A 16,110-nucleotide genomic window follows, 5' to 3' on the forward strand; every position below is an offset into this window, starting at 1 on the left:
AGTCACCAAGTATGAACCCTGACAATAAATGGCCAAGCAATCAGGCCTACATTCATTGACTAACACAGCAAGGCATAAGCAATTTTACATAAAAATGCAGAAAGAGCATCAGAAATTTGCAACATCAGTGCGTATTACTGACCCACGTGGTAAGTTTTGAGTTTCTTCTTCAAAAACCATCTGCCACACAAAGACCAGACAGCAGTCAGTTCGCTCGGACAGTCCTCCACCAAAAAAACAGCCATACATCCCTTGCGAAGAGCTGCCACGGAGGACTCCAGTAGTAGATTAGCTATTTTTATGAGATTGTACATATTTGAAGAATATTTCAGACAGTAGAAACTACAGTGGGAGAGGATAAAACCTTATCTAACAGCCCAGATACCACCAATTTCTTTTAACCAAACTGCTGCATTTTCTGAAGGAATGTTAAGAGTTTGGATGCTATCCTTCCAGATGTGCTGAGCCCCTTTCACAATTCAAATTTATTTTCCTGATAAGGAGCAGCAGATTATAAATGGGTAAGCGTGCCCAACCCACACTGAGCAGTTACCCAGTGGGCCTGGGGAAGCACATGTATGCCAAGCTGCACCATCAGATACCCAGAACTGTACGTAGATATGCGTTCCTTCATCTTCCCCAACCATTTCACTAAAGGTTCATTCAGAAGCATTTTTTTCTTATTTTATTTAATTTTAAAAACTGGTTTTTTACAGTAGCCTCTTTTCTCAGTTTGCCTAAATCCACCCTTTGCTTTGTTCCCTCTTGTGCCTTTCACGTCTCTCCAAGCTCAGGTTTCCCCCATACACCTTCCCTTGAACAGAACTGTGACCTTCCCTTCCTTCTCCTACTTCATGTTTTCATTCCTCATCCACTTCTTTCCACCTCCTAAATAACCCTGTCTCAAAGGCCTGCAATCAGCAGCACTGCAGATACGACTTAGGCCACGCCTGGGAAGTACGCTATAGAAACACTGTTATTCCACCTTCTCGCCAAAAAGTAACTCTCTGATACTCTCCACCTAGAAAGACTTTTTTTTTTTTTTTAAACCCACTCAAAGTAGGAAGGACAAAGCTTTGTGCTTCATGTTCCCTACTAGGTGAGCAAGGGTTTGTAGCTCTTTCTTACTGTTACCTTCTGGGAGCCTTGAACCAAAACTTCAAAAAGCTTTAAATGACTAATTCTGTGTGAAACAGGACACAGGCAGAGGATGAACATGTAAGGATCACCTGCAGGGACAAACAGTCAAGGAAAAGTGTTTCTCAGTGACGTCTCTTGGAGACTACGGCAAAAGAAGATGAGCTGCAGGTGAATACCAGGTCAATTCAGAGTGGGACAGCAGCCAAAAGCTTTAAGGACCTTCCTCCCCTGAAACCCAACCAGCTCTGGGTTTGCAGATAGGCTAACATAAAATCATCTTGAAACCACAACTTCATCACTTGACTAGGACCAGCACTTTCCTACTTGCTATGAAATTCTACTGTAGCACGTATAGTCGTCTTTCTACAGTATGGTGGCAGAACTCTTCAAGAGAATCAAAGCTTAACAAATATTGTAAGTTTTGTGCAGAAGCAGTTCTACTCTGTGCAAGCAGAAGCTGTTTTCAGGTTCTCCTCAGTTTACAAGGAAGCAGTGATTTCAGAAAGCATACAGCATAGGTGGAGACAGACTGCATGCTTTACAGCAAAATGGGAAAATACGTCTGAGTCAGAGCAGCTCCAAAATATTTCTGGTTTTTAGATTTACACATTGCTGTTTCTCCTAGTCATATTCTAGGATGGAAGACACCAAGAGCCTGTTAAAAGGCTGCATTCTTATCAGAACTTCTAAAGACACATTCTACTTTGTATTAATAAAGACTTTCATCTTTTTAAGTTTGGAATCCTATTTACAGTGAAAGTGACTGATCCTCTGAAATGATGTAACATTGGATTTTCCTCCCACTGAAGCTGGCTGAAACGTACTTCAGCGCCTCAGAACTATTAGATTGAACTATCCAATCACCCTCCATCGCAACTCAACGGTATCTTTACTTCCTTTAAACTAAAAATCACTCAAACACAAACAAAAGCCTCAATGTCTACATATATACCATTTATTTCATAGCAAAGGACTTCGTTTTGCTGTCCACAGAGCCAACATCAAGAACTCTCCCTTTTTAACCCAGCAAAAACTTTTGACAGTTACACTGCTCACTGCCCACACAGAAGCTTTTAAAGGTAAGGTTTCTCATGGCAAATCCACAGCTGATACTATCTTTTCTCCCCTCACACCTATTGTATCTCACTGAAGAGCTGGGTTCAGTTAAATTTCTTTCCGGAGTAAGAGCGTTTCAAAGCCTACGCAATACATTTATTTGAATTTTAAGTTAACACCAGTCTTTCCCAACATATTTTGGTCACTAATGTTTTTACCAGTAAATAAATCAATCAGGAATGTTGAGAATACAGAGCTGTTTTTTTGCCAAGGGAAAAAATAAAAAAGGAAGAATAAAATGCTATTGAAGCAGAATCAATTATGAAGCGCAAGACAATACACAGTCCAAAAGTTGCATCAGAGTATTCTCAGTCTTGCCAAATGCATCTTTACTGAAATCGTTCAGTAGGAAGAAGGCAATGTATCGCGCAATTATTTAAAGTGTACCAAATATTTCTACAGCAGGTCTTGGTTTTGCAACTGTAACGGTGAAATATTACATGCATATTGCCATCTCATGGATACTACAAATACTCATTTAAAATTCCAAGAATGTAACCCCTAACAGAAAGATATGCAAAATCCACAGCAAACAAAATTGTGGTAGGATTTACAACCTGAAAGCAGGAACTTTACATTTGAAACAGTCCAAAAATCTGCCTCAGATTCTCTCGTAGTAGTTACTATTTTTATGACTTGGCTCAGACATGCTTTAATCTCTTTATTTAGGAAGAAATTGCAAGCTTGCCAACTCCAGCAAACGTTAAGTACTTCAGTAAATTCCCTATCAATATAGGTCACGCATTCGAGGGAACAAGAACGCGGTGAGTAAGTTCTGCTCCATCTCCTCCAAAGAGGATCTCGGAATAAGACGGTGATGGAGAGAGCAATAAACAATGTGGCTAAGCCCCTCTTTCAGCTCCATCCTACTCTCCAGACATCTGTCCGCACTTTGTTGTGCCGTGATTGAGATGCTACGTGATGCAGCTCACCCAGCCCGCTGTTATCCTACGTCCCTTTCATCTGAACAGGCAGAAGAGCACACGTATTGCCAATACTCCCGCGTCATAACTCTTCCATTAAAGTTCAGTAATAATAGCAAACCAACTCCAAACAAGTCAGCAAAAACCGTAGGAAACCCAATAGATGTAAAGAGATCAAATTGTAGCATGTGTATACAGGAACAGTTTTAACAGCCTATGCAGACTTTCAGAGCATCTGGCCAAATTACCCAAACCCATCAATTCCTTTCAAACCCAGAGTTTTGCTTTTAAAAAAAACAAGCTCGTCAACTGACAAACAAAAATTTGCATCGTTTCTGAAGCCCTTCTCAGGCAAATGCATCTCTGCCCCCAGAGAGCTCAGACCTCAAGGGACCAAGTTTCTGCCCCTCTCTCCACTTTACCAGGCAGGACCTCGGGCTGCCCCTGGCGCCAGGGGTGAGGGGAGGCAGGGGGTGACCCGGCCGGAGCCCTCCTCGCCGAGGGATGCCCAGCGGCCGCCTCAGCGGAGCAGCTGCCGCCTCTCCCGGACCCCACCCCGGGCTGAGGGCGGTGGAGCCCCAGCCCTGCAGCTCCCCGCCGAGAAGGGTCTCCGGGCTCTGCCTTCGCAGCCTCTCCACAACCAGCCTCCGCATCAGCGGCTCGGAGAGGACACGCAAGCGCCTACCCTACCGCTGCGCAGACTGCCCCGGGGGATGCGGGGAGCCGGGGACAGCCCCCCGGCAAGGAGGGCAGCCCGGCAGGCGGGAGCTGAGGGCACCGCATCCCCGCGGCGGTAGAGGCACCGTCGACCGCGCAGAAAGCCGGCCAGCACCCCGGCTGCCTGCATCGCCGGCGGTGCTCACGCAGCGGTTCCCAGTGAGCCGGCGACGCTGCCGTGAAGAGGAGGGAAGGGGGGAAGGCAAGAGAAGAAGCCATTACCAGAGTTTTGTTCCCGTTCTTGCTGAGGGGGCCTCGGAAAACTCCCTTGATGTTGCGAAAGTGCCCGTTGCTGAGGTGCGCGGAGCTGATGACAATGTAGTAGCACTCCATGGGGCCGGGGATGGGGCCGGGGCCGCCTCCCCGCCACCGGCGGGGCGCTCAGGCCGGCCTCGGCTCGGCGGGGAGGGCCGGGCCGGCGGGGCCCCGCGGCATGTGCGGCGCCGCCGGCCGGCTGAGGGACGGGGTGGGGGGGGCGCGCGCAGCCCCTCAGGCTCGGCGCGGCGCTGGCTGCCGGGGGAGGAGCGGCACGGCCGCGGCGGAGCCGTCTGAGCTGCCGCCTCTGGCGGGCATAGTGTTATTATAGCGAGCAGCCTTGCCGGTCGGCTGCACTGAGCCAATGGCAGGGAGCCACTGGGCTGATACCGAGAGCTGTCAGAGGAGGACATCTGTCACACGCCGCCTTCACCGCCACCCACAGCCCACACGCCCCGCTGCCCCCGCCGCGGACGGGCCGACACCCCCCGCCGGGGCGGGCGGCGGCAGGTAAAGGGGGAAGGGGCGCCGGGGCGGGGGGGGCAGACCCTTCACCCCAACGCGGCGAGCACCGGAGCCCCGCAGGCGGGGCGTGCCCCCCGGAGGGCTCCCCTTCTCTACTGGGGGGGCGCACGACTGTGCGGTAGTGGGGGGGCAGGAGAGATGCCCGGGGGTGTGCCGCCCCCAGCCCCAAGCTCCTGCCCCTCCTCCGAGCAGCCTCCGCGCCCTTTTCTTTTCTCTTACAGATGCATTTTGAACGCCCAACGCAGCAGGCGCCTCAACCTCCCCAGGGCGGGTCCGGGGGCAGGAGCACCCCCGGGGAGCCGCCCCGGCCCGCTGCTTCTGGCCCGTGGCGGCGTAACTGGGTGAAACCGGTCACTTCCCACCGCCGTAGGGGCAGGCTCCCTCCCGCCCTTCCTCCGCCGGGCTGCAGCCGGGGCAGGGCAGCCCTTCATCCCGCCGCCGCCCGTCCCCGCGGCATCCCGCCCGGCAATCTCAGAGCCAGGGGCGTGCTGGCAAAACTTCTGGGTCAGGGCCTGTTTTCGGTGAGGGGGGGAGGAGCGCCGGGGAAGCGCTGCGGCTGCATCCCTCCCGGGGCGCCCGCCGCCGCCGCCGCCCCGCCCGCGGATACTCACGGCTCTCCCGGCGCGGCTGCGGCGCGGCCCGGCCCGGCCCGGGGAGCCCGCGGAGGCGGCTCTGCCCGCCCGGCCTCGCAGGGCCCGGCCGGCGGCAGGGGAGGGCGAAGAGCCGCGGTTCGGTGCGGGCTCTGGCGCTGCCTCCGCGATCCTCGCCCCTAACGTACCCGCGGCGTGCTCGCTCCGTGCTATGAAGCCCCTGGCAAAGTATGGATTAGAAACCATTAGGTACAGCAGCGTGAGGCAACTAGAACGTACACCGCGCGCCTTCACCATCGTGTTTCTTTTTGTAGCACACAAATCAGAACGCACTGCCACAACCAGAATTTGTCACAGTATAAAACGCGTTTAATAAAGATGCTGAAGTCCTTTTTTTTTTTTCCTTTCCCCTAAGAGATCTACGATTTGCAGCTTTATCACGTAAGACTTGAAACACTCTTAGCTGGCTCATCTTCCAGCCTGCTTGACCTTTAATCGAGGTTGCGAAAATCAAGATTTATGAGCTGAAATTCCAGTGCCAAAAGAGGGGACACCTTAGAAAATAAGCTCAGAACCACAATGTAACATGTGAAAATGTCTCTTAGTCAGCATTTACTGCTGGCTACATAATACCATCACCCTATCCTCTTGTCCTCCCAAAGGAAGGAACTGCTTCCAGGAAATTGGGGGGCAGAAATTCCTGTCTTTGCGTTTTGTATCCTTGATAAAGGAAGCCCTAATTTACGAGAGGTGCCTTCCTCCCAACAAGCATTTTCTATCGTTACTTCCCTTCGTACACAGTGAACAGTAAATTTTGACAGCTGTCACTCATCCTTCAGCATTTTCAGTACTTAGGAAGGAATCACGGAAATGGCAAAAGTGGAAAGTTTTGACAGCTGAGACACAGGTGAGAGATTAGAATTTGCGGCTTCTTGTTACAGCCAAAAAAAGAGGGTGAAAAGGTACACGTACATAATAACACTATTTTTCTGCTTATGACTATGTATGTGAACATCCAGAAATAACCAGCAAGTTTATTACAGTGTAAAAATGAAGTCAATATCATAAATATTTGATAGATTTTAACAACACAGCACATTTAAGGCCCAGTTCCAGTTTCAGACAGGATCACAGTTTTCAGACAGTCCTAAGTTTAGGTAGGATAGAGTCATGAAAAGACAGAGAAAGAATAACAAAAATATGAAAAAAAAGAAATAAAATTATGCAATTCCTTTCTGGGAATAAATATATTCTGACTTGGACTAGATCAACAACTTCTTTTACCTTCTAAATGTCAGGACCCTTCTGCTTCGGAGTGCAACTCCTCGCAGACAGTCTACCCCACGCGTCCACCATTTCAAAGAATGAGAACATTTTTCTCTGAAATAGTTGCACTGACCGTTTCATTACACGTCGCTGACCCATTTAATTACACCTACTACCATCACACACAGGCACTTTCAGGCTTGTATGGCTGCTCTCTGGCTTTTCAGAGGCGTGCAGGCACTGCTTGCACACTCTTGTTAGAGTACGAGGACATGGGAAACATCTTATTGCAGCAACAGAGAAGTAATCTGCTCCCGTAGCTCAAGATTGAAAGGATCAATGTGCTTTGTAGCAAATGAGAGTATCTTAAACAACTTTAAAAGCTGCTATAGCTTCTGCTAATGAAGATTGTTGTATTTAAAGAAGAAAAAAAAAAAAACCAAAAAAACCACAACTAAAGACCACTTGATTCCTCTAAAGCACTCTATAAAGAAATGACAAGTTGTACTAAATAGCACCTAATAAGCAAAATACACATTTTCTACTCCTACTTGTTCTGGCTGGCCTCTTTTTTCTTTTTTTTTGGCTGCTTCTCTGATACTTAGCGATCTTCAGTTTTCCTCATGTGTCTTCCTTCAATCCTTTGCTGTACTTTTCCTGCCTCATTCTGTTTGTCTATTGTGATCGCACAGGCTCCAGATGCTTCTTCCTTCCCAAATCTTTTTTTTTTTAATCTTAATAAATTGCTAATTTCATCAGTCCCTAACCCTATGGCTCCTACATACTGTCAGTCTTACCTACTTCTGTCTCTGTCCTATTCCCCTGGGTTAGTGTCTGGGTTTTGAGCTGTGTTATGCTGCTATTTATTCAAATCTCTGCCATATAATAATAACCAGTGCTGCTGATTTACTCATTCTTATTCTCCCTGATGCTTCCTATTTGGAAAATCTTCAAGGAGTTGGTTCCTGTATAAAACTGCAAGTGTCGACTCAAGAAATAGACTGTCCAGAAACAAGACTTTCTGGAAAACTTGTGAACTAGAAGCCAGTGAACAAATTACACTAGTTCACATACATTGTACTGGTTTTCTGCCTGTGACAATACTCAGTATTCTGCATTTTAATATTTAATAATATTCATCATTCAAGAAAAAGTCCTGGCATAATCCAGAAAAAATATTCAACAGTATAAACAATCCCCTTTTGTTTATCAGCCTTTAAAGCATGGCACAGAGTATGCGCTACCAAGTGAACAGATCCTGAGAAATCATTCACTTGCTGCTGAAACATATCCATCAAGGACAGAAAGAAATATCTGTGCTGTAAGTCACAAGAAACTCAATTCAGCTCCCGTGGCAATTCTTACTGAATTCAATGAAATTCAGTTTATCCTAAGAATATCTCCCTGTAAGTAATCTGCTATCTGAGACACACCTTTTTACCCTTTTTACCGTCTCTTGCACTTTCAGTCTCCTTTTATTGCTCTTTTATTTTTTCCTGTTCTTTTCACTTAGCCTTGGATGTTTTGTCCCGTTTCAGATGTCTGTCATCCTTGCATTAAGCGGAAGGAAAAATGGGAGTATCCTGTGTACCTTTTAAAGGCCATTATGGTGTAATACACATTAGACACTATATTACAACTGCATTCATTCATCAGCTATGGGAGTGGTGAAGCTAGAAGAAAGGAAACTGGGACAACTCTGGTAGCCTAGTTCCTCAGCACATCCTTTACCGTATGTGAAGAGTATCAGAGCGGGTTCCCTATGAGCTAAGTAATTCCAAAAGTAGCAACAAAGATTTATTAAAGCACACTGTATTTTTTTGTTTTTCTTTTCTTTGCTCCTTCAGCCCTCCAAAGCACGTAATTTTATACCGCAGCTCTTGCAGAACAGCTCCAGGAAAAAGCAGTCTGGTGAAAATTACCCCCTCCCTCTTTTCACATATCCACATAGCATTTCTATCTAGCCCTGAACAAATTCATGTGGATAAGAGATGTAAATGCTTTTCTGCCCCTTCTCTTCCAAACTACCAATACTACCACTCTCTGCTTTAGGATACCCTTTGGAAAAAAAAAACCCCAACTTTCTCTTGTTATTGAATCAAATACACTGTTCTCCATATCTTCCTTTAATGTTTATGCTGCAGAATTTCCCCAACAGCTCACGTGCGCTCTTTTTTTTTTCTTCCCTAATCCCTCCCTAACACACACACAAAAAAAAAGAAAATTGCAGATGACACTCTGAATATGAGGTGACATCAACAAGTAACTGATGTAACACCAAAGCATTAAATAGCAGGAGACTTTTACAAGGGCCAGAAAACACCTGATGGTCCAGCCAAGGTAAAAGAACTCTCTGCAAAAGCAACTGTTGCCCGTTTCAAACACTGAAAATGCAATTCACTCTGCCATGTTAAACGCCACCTTACAAGCAAATCCTCCATCAAGCACACTTGAAGATTGGCTCTACGTGAAAAGCAAATGGAGCCAGCACCTGGTTAATGAACCCTGAGAACAATCTGTGATGGAATTAGAGTTTCCCAACATTCACTCAAACCAAACATCCAAGTCAAAAACCAAACAGAACAAATGAAATCAAATCATGAAAGATCATATGATGAAAATTGAGTCATATGATCTCACCAAAGGCAATACCTCCATTTTTCACAACTGACTGCTACTTAAAATCCTCTTCAGGTTCACTTCTGTAACAATCTAGCACAACAGTGCAAGGAACAATCTTCCAGGGACAGCACGGAAAAACTCAGCAAAAAAAAATAATATACCCCTCCACAAAAATCAAAAAGCAAATGCAGAAAGACCACAGAATAGATGCCCTTCTGCAGAGCCAGACAGGTTACATAGCTAGCACAATATTAAAGCCAGCAACGCTTTAACTCCATAAGCAATACCCAAAGAGGTTTGTTTCAAGCAGCCCTTCAGTGTCTTCTACTTCCCTGGAAAGGGAATTAACTACATAATAAGCACCAAGTGTTAATTTTTACCAACTAAAACTTTTACTTAATTTTAACCAGTTAAAACTTGCTTTGTTAAAGAATAGAGCACTTAAAAGATACTTAAAAATTGAAAGGCTTTTAAGCAAAATACACGAGGCATCAAAAGAAAACCTGGTAAACAAAAGCATATTAGTGAATAAATAGGAAAACAGTACATTTTGAGATCTAGGGTAGCAGATGGGTTGTGGTCATTTACCAGAAGCAGATTATTTTCCTTGCCAACATCCACAAAACTTTTTCCAGAGTTGAAAGATCTGGAGTCTAAAGAATTGATCAAAAGCCTTCCACAGTCAATAGGAAACGTCACCTTCAGTGAGCTTAGGCTCATTTACTGTAGTAGTAGGTATTTCCATAGGAAGAAGTCCTGAAGTTCACCTCAGGACTTGGCATTCGCTCCAAGCTGTTCCACTGGGCAGTGGTAATGAGATCAAGTCTAGGAGAACCGATAACAGAAGAACCCAGAACACAACCAGCATTCATTCATTCATGTATTCATTCATTCTGTTTCGATACATACATACATATTTTTGTGTGTGTGAACATGTATACCTACCTGTGTGTCCATACGCAACACTGGAAGTTTATGTATTCATTAGACTTTATGCCACATTAATGAAAGGATGAATAAAAGAGTTTCTAAAATCTTTCAAGGGATGAAAGAAAACATTTAAAACATTTTGGAAGGGCTACCCTCTAAAATTAATCTTAAACACTGTTTGCTTCCTCAGCATTCAGTTCAACAACAGAATTTTCTCAATGCAAAAGCTGAAGAGAGCTGGGGTGACGCTGACGACAGGGCAGAAAGTAGCACTATTCCTGAATGAGCCAATATAAATTAGAGACCCGCTGAGGACAAAAACTCCAGTGATTAATATTTTAATACATTTCATTGAGTTCAATATATGACACACTCTTATGGCTTCCTTTTTCATGTGTCTGTAAGAGTCACAGAAAAAAACGGAAATGAAATTAAAAATTATGTGCTTACTTCCCTAATATTACACATTTCAGTGAGATCCAATTTTTAGAATGGGAATGTTTGGCATCATCTGAAAAATCAAACCCATTTACAATATTTATGGTTACAACCTCCCAATTTAAGACACCATAAATCACATCAGGCATTAATCGGTTCATTTTCACAGGGTGCTTGTTCTAACAATACCAAAACACAGCACAATATTAAACACATGCTAGAGAAGGGTATTTCTAATATTGTATCATATGACGTATTGCCACGTACAATTTCGATCGCACCGCTTTACACCACAGCTTACATAAGGAGCAGGTAATGGTTATACACGTATATAACCAAGCAGCTTGTTTTAAGCCTTCAGCAGCAGCGGGGTTGGCGATGATAATGAAGGCAGTCCCAGCTTCACCCTGTGCATCCTGGGCATTAGGGCACACGACACGCATTGTCAATAGCACTGCAAGGCTTGCTTGGGAAAACGAAGCAAGATGCAGAGGCTGTCAGAGCCTTACGTCTACATTGGTTTACCGTTCTGCACCAAAGTTTCATCTCCTGATTTTATCTGAATAGACTTTTATGGTTAGTTTACCTTTTTTTACAGTACAGCTTAAAACGGCTGTAGAACTCTTTGCAGGAGTGTGTATCAGCTGCATGGTACATCATCATAATAATTTTAAAACCCCACAATTTTTAGGACTTATGATTTAAATACAGGTAGATACATGCAGTACGGTAATAGTCTTGAAGTATTCATTATGGTCCTCCTGAGTGGTGCTTAACAGTATCAACTCACTGCATGAAAGGCCCTGTTTACTCATTAGAACAATTACATTTTTTTTCCTTAATAACTAATGACTTACCGATCTGCCTGCTGTAGCGAAAGACTATAATTACAAATAGGCATGTTAAAAATACTATCAAAATAATTTAATCCAACTTTCAAAATATTAATAACTTGTGTGCTTAATTAAAGACAGGCATATCAAAATAGCCTTAAGCATATTATAGATTACTAGCCTGAAAAAATTTCATTATAAGAAACAAAGTCAGGATTGTTCTAAAAATAGAAAGTATTTCCAAAGCCCAGCATATCGTTTTTGGCATTTTGACAATTAAAAAATGTCTACATAATTCATTTAATTAAGGAAAAACTTACTCATTAGCTCAAGCTATATAAATCATGCTATGTTTTATCTAAATGTGCATTTCCTTGGGTATCTGTAAAACCTGTGTAATTAGAAGACAAGGCAGAAATCTATTAATAGCAATATCAAGACAACTGTCATGGGTAAGCTGAAAATCTGTGCCCAAGCAGCAACATGAGCAGTTGTTTTTTTCATCCAATTTTTGAGTTGCCTTGGAGTGATATTGCTCTTGTATTGCAGAAGCCTGAATTAACAGTCCTTCTTGTCTCCAAGATGGGAGGATGAAGTATTGTTACTTCTAATGACAACACATTAATTTAATTAAAATAATAAGCATTCTGACCTCATTTATTTATTGTGTGGGAAAAGGTTTAGGTAGTTTCAAGATTTTTCCGCTCTACAGCTATGTTCACATGGCCCTTTAGAGCAATGGTTCCTGGTGATAAGTACATGGATAGGGCCACCAAAAATAAACCTTTTCCAGCTTTAAAAGACTATCTTCCACTTCCTCCTTTGCGTAATTGTGACACAGTGTGCGTATATATATAAAAATAGTTAGAAACTTAATTTTCCACTTTCATTATTGCTATGTACACTCCAATGTCCCTTGATGTACTTCCATAACTGTATATTACACTTTCTCCACACAAACCTGAATTTAACACAGGGTATCTATTATCTGTATCTACAAACACTCAAAATAATGCTTATTTGCTTTTACAGAATTTCAACACTGACACCTCCTAAAATATATTAAGTTACCCTTGAACTGACCTTAACATTGGCACTCCCATTAGAATCAATGGCCCTAACGTATTTGAAATGCAAGAAGTGAGGAAAAGGAAGTATAAAATGTTTTAAAAGTCAAAACAAAAATAAAACTAAACTATTTCGTGGCAACTGGTGTGCTGTATACTTTTTACAGGAAAATGCATTTCCTGTAAAACAAAACATGTAGAAAACATGCAGAAGAAAAAAAAAAGTCACCTGCAGTCAATTCTTGCAACTGTAGAAGAAATAAAATATGTTTAAACCTGCTGATCTAGAGTTAGTTTGAAAACAAGGAAAAAAAAAAACAACAAAAAAAACCAACAAAGAAACCCCAGCCCTACTTCTTTTGAAGCAGATCTTGAGATTTCTACCTTGTCTTTATGAAGACTGAGCCTGGTAGACTCAGCCACTGCCAGGATGGTCCCTCAACCCCTTACCTTGTCTGAACTTGCCTCTTTTAAATGTCTTCACTGCCATACTTCTGTCAGCTTGAAATCCCCACCAATTATGTGACCTAACACTGAAACAGAATAATCTTCAAGCTTTTCTCTTCCTCTTTACAAATGCTCATGCATTACTGCAAGACACTGAAGTCCCTGTATCCCTGTAGCTTCTGCAGGTAAAGCTTTATTGTCATTACTTTAATTCTTGAACATAAATTGATTCCTTGAGCTTCCTAGTAATTTTTGTATATCTTCTCCAGATTCCCTCTGCTCACTTACCAGAGCAGAAAATACTCTTATGAAAGTATATTTATATCCAAATGGCCAAAAGTGTAATCTACTTGCAGGCAGGTTATATTTAAAGGTCATCGCTTAAAGACAGCAATTTAAGTTCTTTGGCTGGATATTCATCTCCATTATGTACTCCACGTTATTTTCAGAAAGAAAAACATGGATTAGTTTCATAACACCATAAAGGTTGAAAAGCAGGAGCTGTAACAAAGTTGTCTCATTGAGAGACTTTGAGAATGAAAATAACATTCAGGGAATGTCACTACTGAGACTGAACATGAACATGCGGGGCACACGTCTACCTTGCTAACTCTTCACGTAGGCATGTCTAAGACAGGCATTCCCCCGTGTAACTGCAGCCAAGTAAAAGTTGTTAGGTGCCTAGTGCCTACCTTTGGGGATGGGATAAAACACACCATGGGTAACACTCCCCTTCTCTCCACCGATTACAGAAAGCCTATGCAATACCACCATCACCTGAAAATTAAGCATCTAGTCTAAGGCTAGGTGGGGTAAAGTTGTATCTTCAGCCTACAGTAGGAGGAACGTTACTGCCCTTTGATGGTCATCTTCATCTTTCTTGCTTTCTACTTGTAGAGGTTCTCCAGTAAGGGCTGACATTGATACTCCAGCCTGCCCTTGCCCTCTCCCTTCCTGGCTGGCAAGCCTGTACTATCTTTCATATCGACACCACTGACACCTCACACCCACAATTTGTTTTCCTGATTGCTTAATTTCCAGTACAGTCAATTCTTTGACTGCACCTGATGCTTTTTTTTCAAAATATGTTTTCTTATCATTTCTCATCTGCAGCTTACTCACCCTTCACAGGAGGAACTAATGAGAAAGCTGAGAGAAAACCAGATACTATATGTATTAATTTATTAGCAGGAAGCCAATTTTTGCTCAATGTTTCAACCATGTATTTTGGATTTAACAGAATGTTCCTCGAACTGAAGGCTAGCGGCAAAATAAGGGATTTTCGACACAGCATTTTCTGACCTCATGAAAACAGCAGCAGGAAACTAACTCCAGCGGTCAAAATTGGAGCATAAAGATGAAAAACCATACGTGTTTCTGGTCTTTGAATTACTACTCTACAGAGTGATAGACATCATATAGAACCTTATCAGGATTTAATTTCCTAACAGAAATAAGAAAGGAATGTGCAAACCACCTCTTATGTGATCTAACATTAGATTGCACTACACGATAAAAATATCTTAACAATGGGCGTATATCTAAGGAAGATAAAAATTCCATCTCTTCTTCCTGAAGATGCTTTCTATATACAAATCCATTTAAAAATAGCATATTTCTGGTTTGCTGTGCCTGACTGTCTTCTTCAGAAAATGTTTTTTAGCAAAATCTGCTCACAGTTACTGTATCTTTTTAGTGCTTCTGTAATGATATCTCGTAAAACGCTCTTAGTAGATGAGATTTATGAATGAAACCTGTCAAAGTATACATACTACAAAGCCATCATTGATAAATTTCTTCGTCATTTAATACTTAACTCTAGTCTAACTACCGTAAAGGGTTTATACTACAAGCTACCAGCACTATACAAAATATCTCTGTTTTGTATGTATTCGTATTTTGTACGTGCATCTTTTCCGTGTCATTCTGCATCTCCTCACTGACTCTTGTATCCTAAATTAGATTAAAAAATTCCCCCACATTTTATTACATTTCTAAGCTCTACCAACTACAAGGTTATTTCCAGATCAATTCAGATTTTGAAAGGGTTCACCGTGAGCAATGTTGTGCTTTTAATCAAGAAAATGAGTAAATTTTACCATAAATTTCATACTTTTCATATTATGATATATTTACTGCAGGGACAATATAAAAAGCATTTACAAATGACGCAGGCACACTCAGCATCTGCGTATGCCCTCTGGAAAGAGCGGAGATAAGCAGTGCTCCAAATTTGTGAGTACTTCCTCCGCTGTGTAATGGGCAGCATTTTAAGACGAACGACTGTGGGAAATGAGGGCTCCCTCATTTTTTCTGTTCTGCAGATTTTGCAGTTTCACTTCCTAGTGTTTCTAATCTAATTCTCAGATTAAAATCTAAAATAATTGTTACAACAGTCAAAATGGGATTATTTACTACTGTAACTGTACTATACTGTAACATGTCCTGTTCTCATTTTACAGCACTACTAGTACCATTAAAAAGAATTTTTTTCCTATGGTCATCTTACGTTTTTATTAAGCAAATTAAAAGAGGCTAATTATTCATAAAATGCAGTAACATACATATTCCTATAGACACACTAAGGCTGTGTCTATCCTGTCTTATTTTAACAATTTCCAAGTCCCACCTGCCACGCTTCCAAAAAAAAAAAATTCACAAGAAGCATTTATAGCGTATATTCATCAGATCACTTCCTAAAAATGTCTCAGAGAAGGGTTGGTTGATTTTTTTTTTTCCTCTCTACATCTACTGGATGATGAAGCAGATAGGATTTCCCACATTTATCTCTAGTATGTCTTCTGCGTCAGCCTGTTATGTGACTCTGCAAAGCATAGTATATATCTTGGTTGTGTGCCAAGTCTGCTTGGGAATCCAGACTTTCAACCAGCTCTTCATGCCACAACTAAAATCACCCGACCTTATGAAAACACACAGCAGACTATGCTGTTAAATGCATTTTGGCGTGAAAAAGCTTCAGCTAAGAAAGTTTCAGCAAAGCCTGACCTTTCCTTGGACATACTTCAATTCAAGACTTATCGTAACGTTATGTTCCGATAATAGAAACTCCCCAAATGAATAAGCAAATATTGAAATTTTACAGATATCACCCTAAGGAAAATTTTTAGTTAAACATAAATGGCATGGTTGCCTAATAGGCATAAGCAAAATGTTAGGGAAGTGGAGTGTTTGGATAAAATTGCTATGGTTAATTTTTCATTTAATTTTTTTCTCAAATATA

The 16,110-nt window shown here is 42.4% G+C and overlaps 1 protein-coding gene across 1 annotated transcript in view; it reads right to left on the minus strand.

The window, feature by feature from the left end:
- Window positions 1–4,232, minus strand: part of ZNF804A (zinc finger protein 804A) — a 154,807-nt gene extending 150,575 nt beyond the window's left edge. Inside the window, exon 1 of the mRNA XM_059820706.1 lies at window positions 4,119–4,232. Coding sequence (XP_059676689.1) covers window positions 4,119–4,229 — 111 coding nt within the window. The 5' untranslated portion in view covers window positions 4,230–4,232. The remainder of the gene's footprint in view (window positions 1–4,118) is intronic.
- Window positions 4,233–16,110: the final 11,878 nt, after the last annotated feature.

This window comes from Gavia stellata, chromosome 8 (assembly GCF_030936135.1).
Source record: "Gavia stellata isolate bGavSte3 chromosome 8, bGavSte3.hap2, whole genome shotgun sequence".
NCBI lineage: Eukaryota > Metazoa > Chordata > Aves > Gaviiformes > Gaviidae > Gavia > Gavia stellata.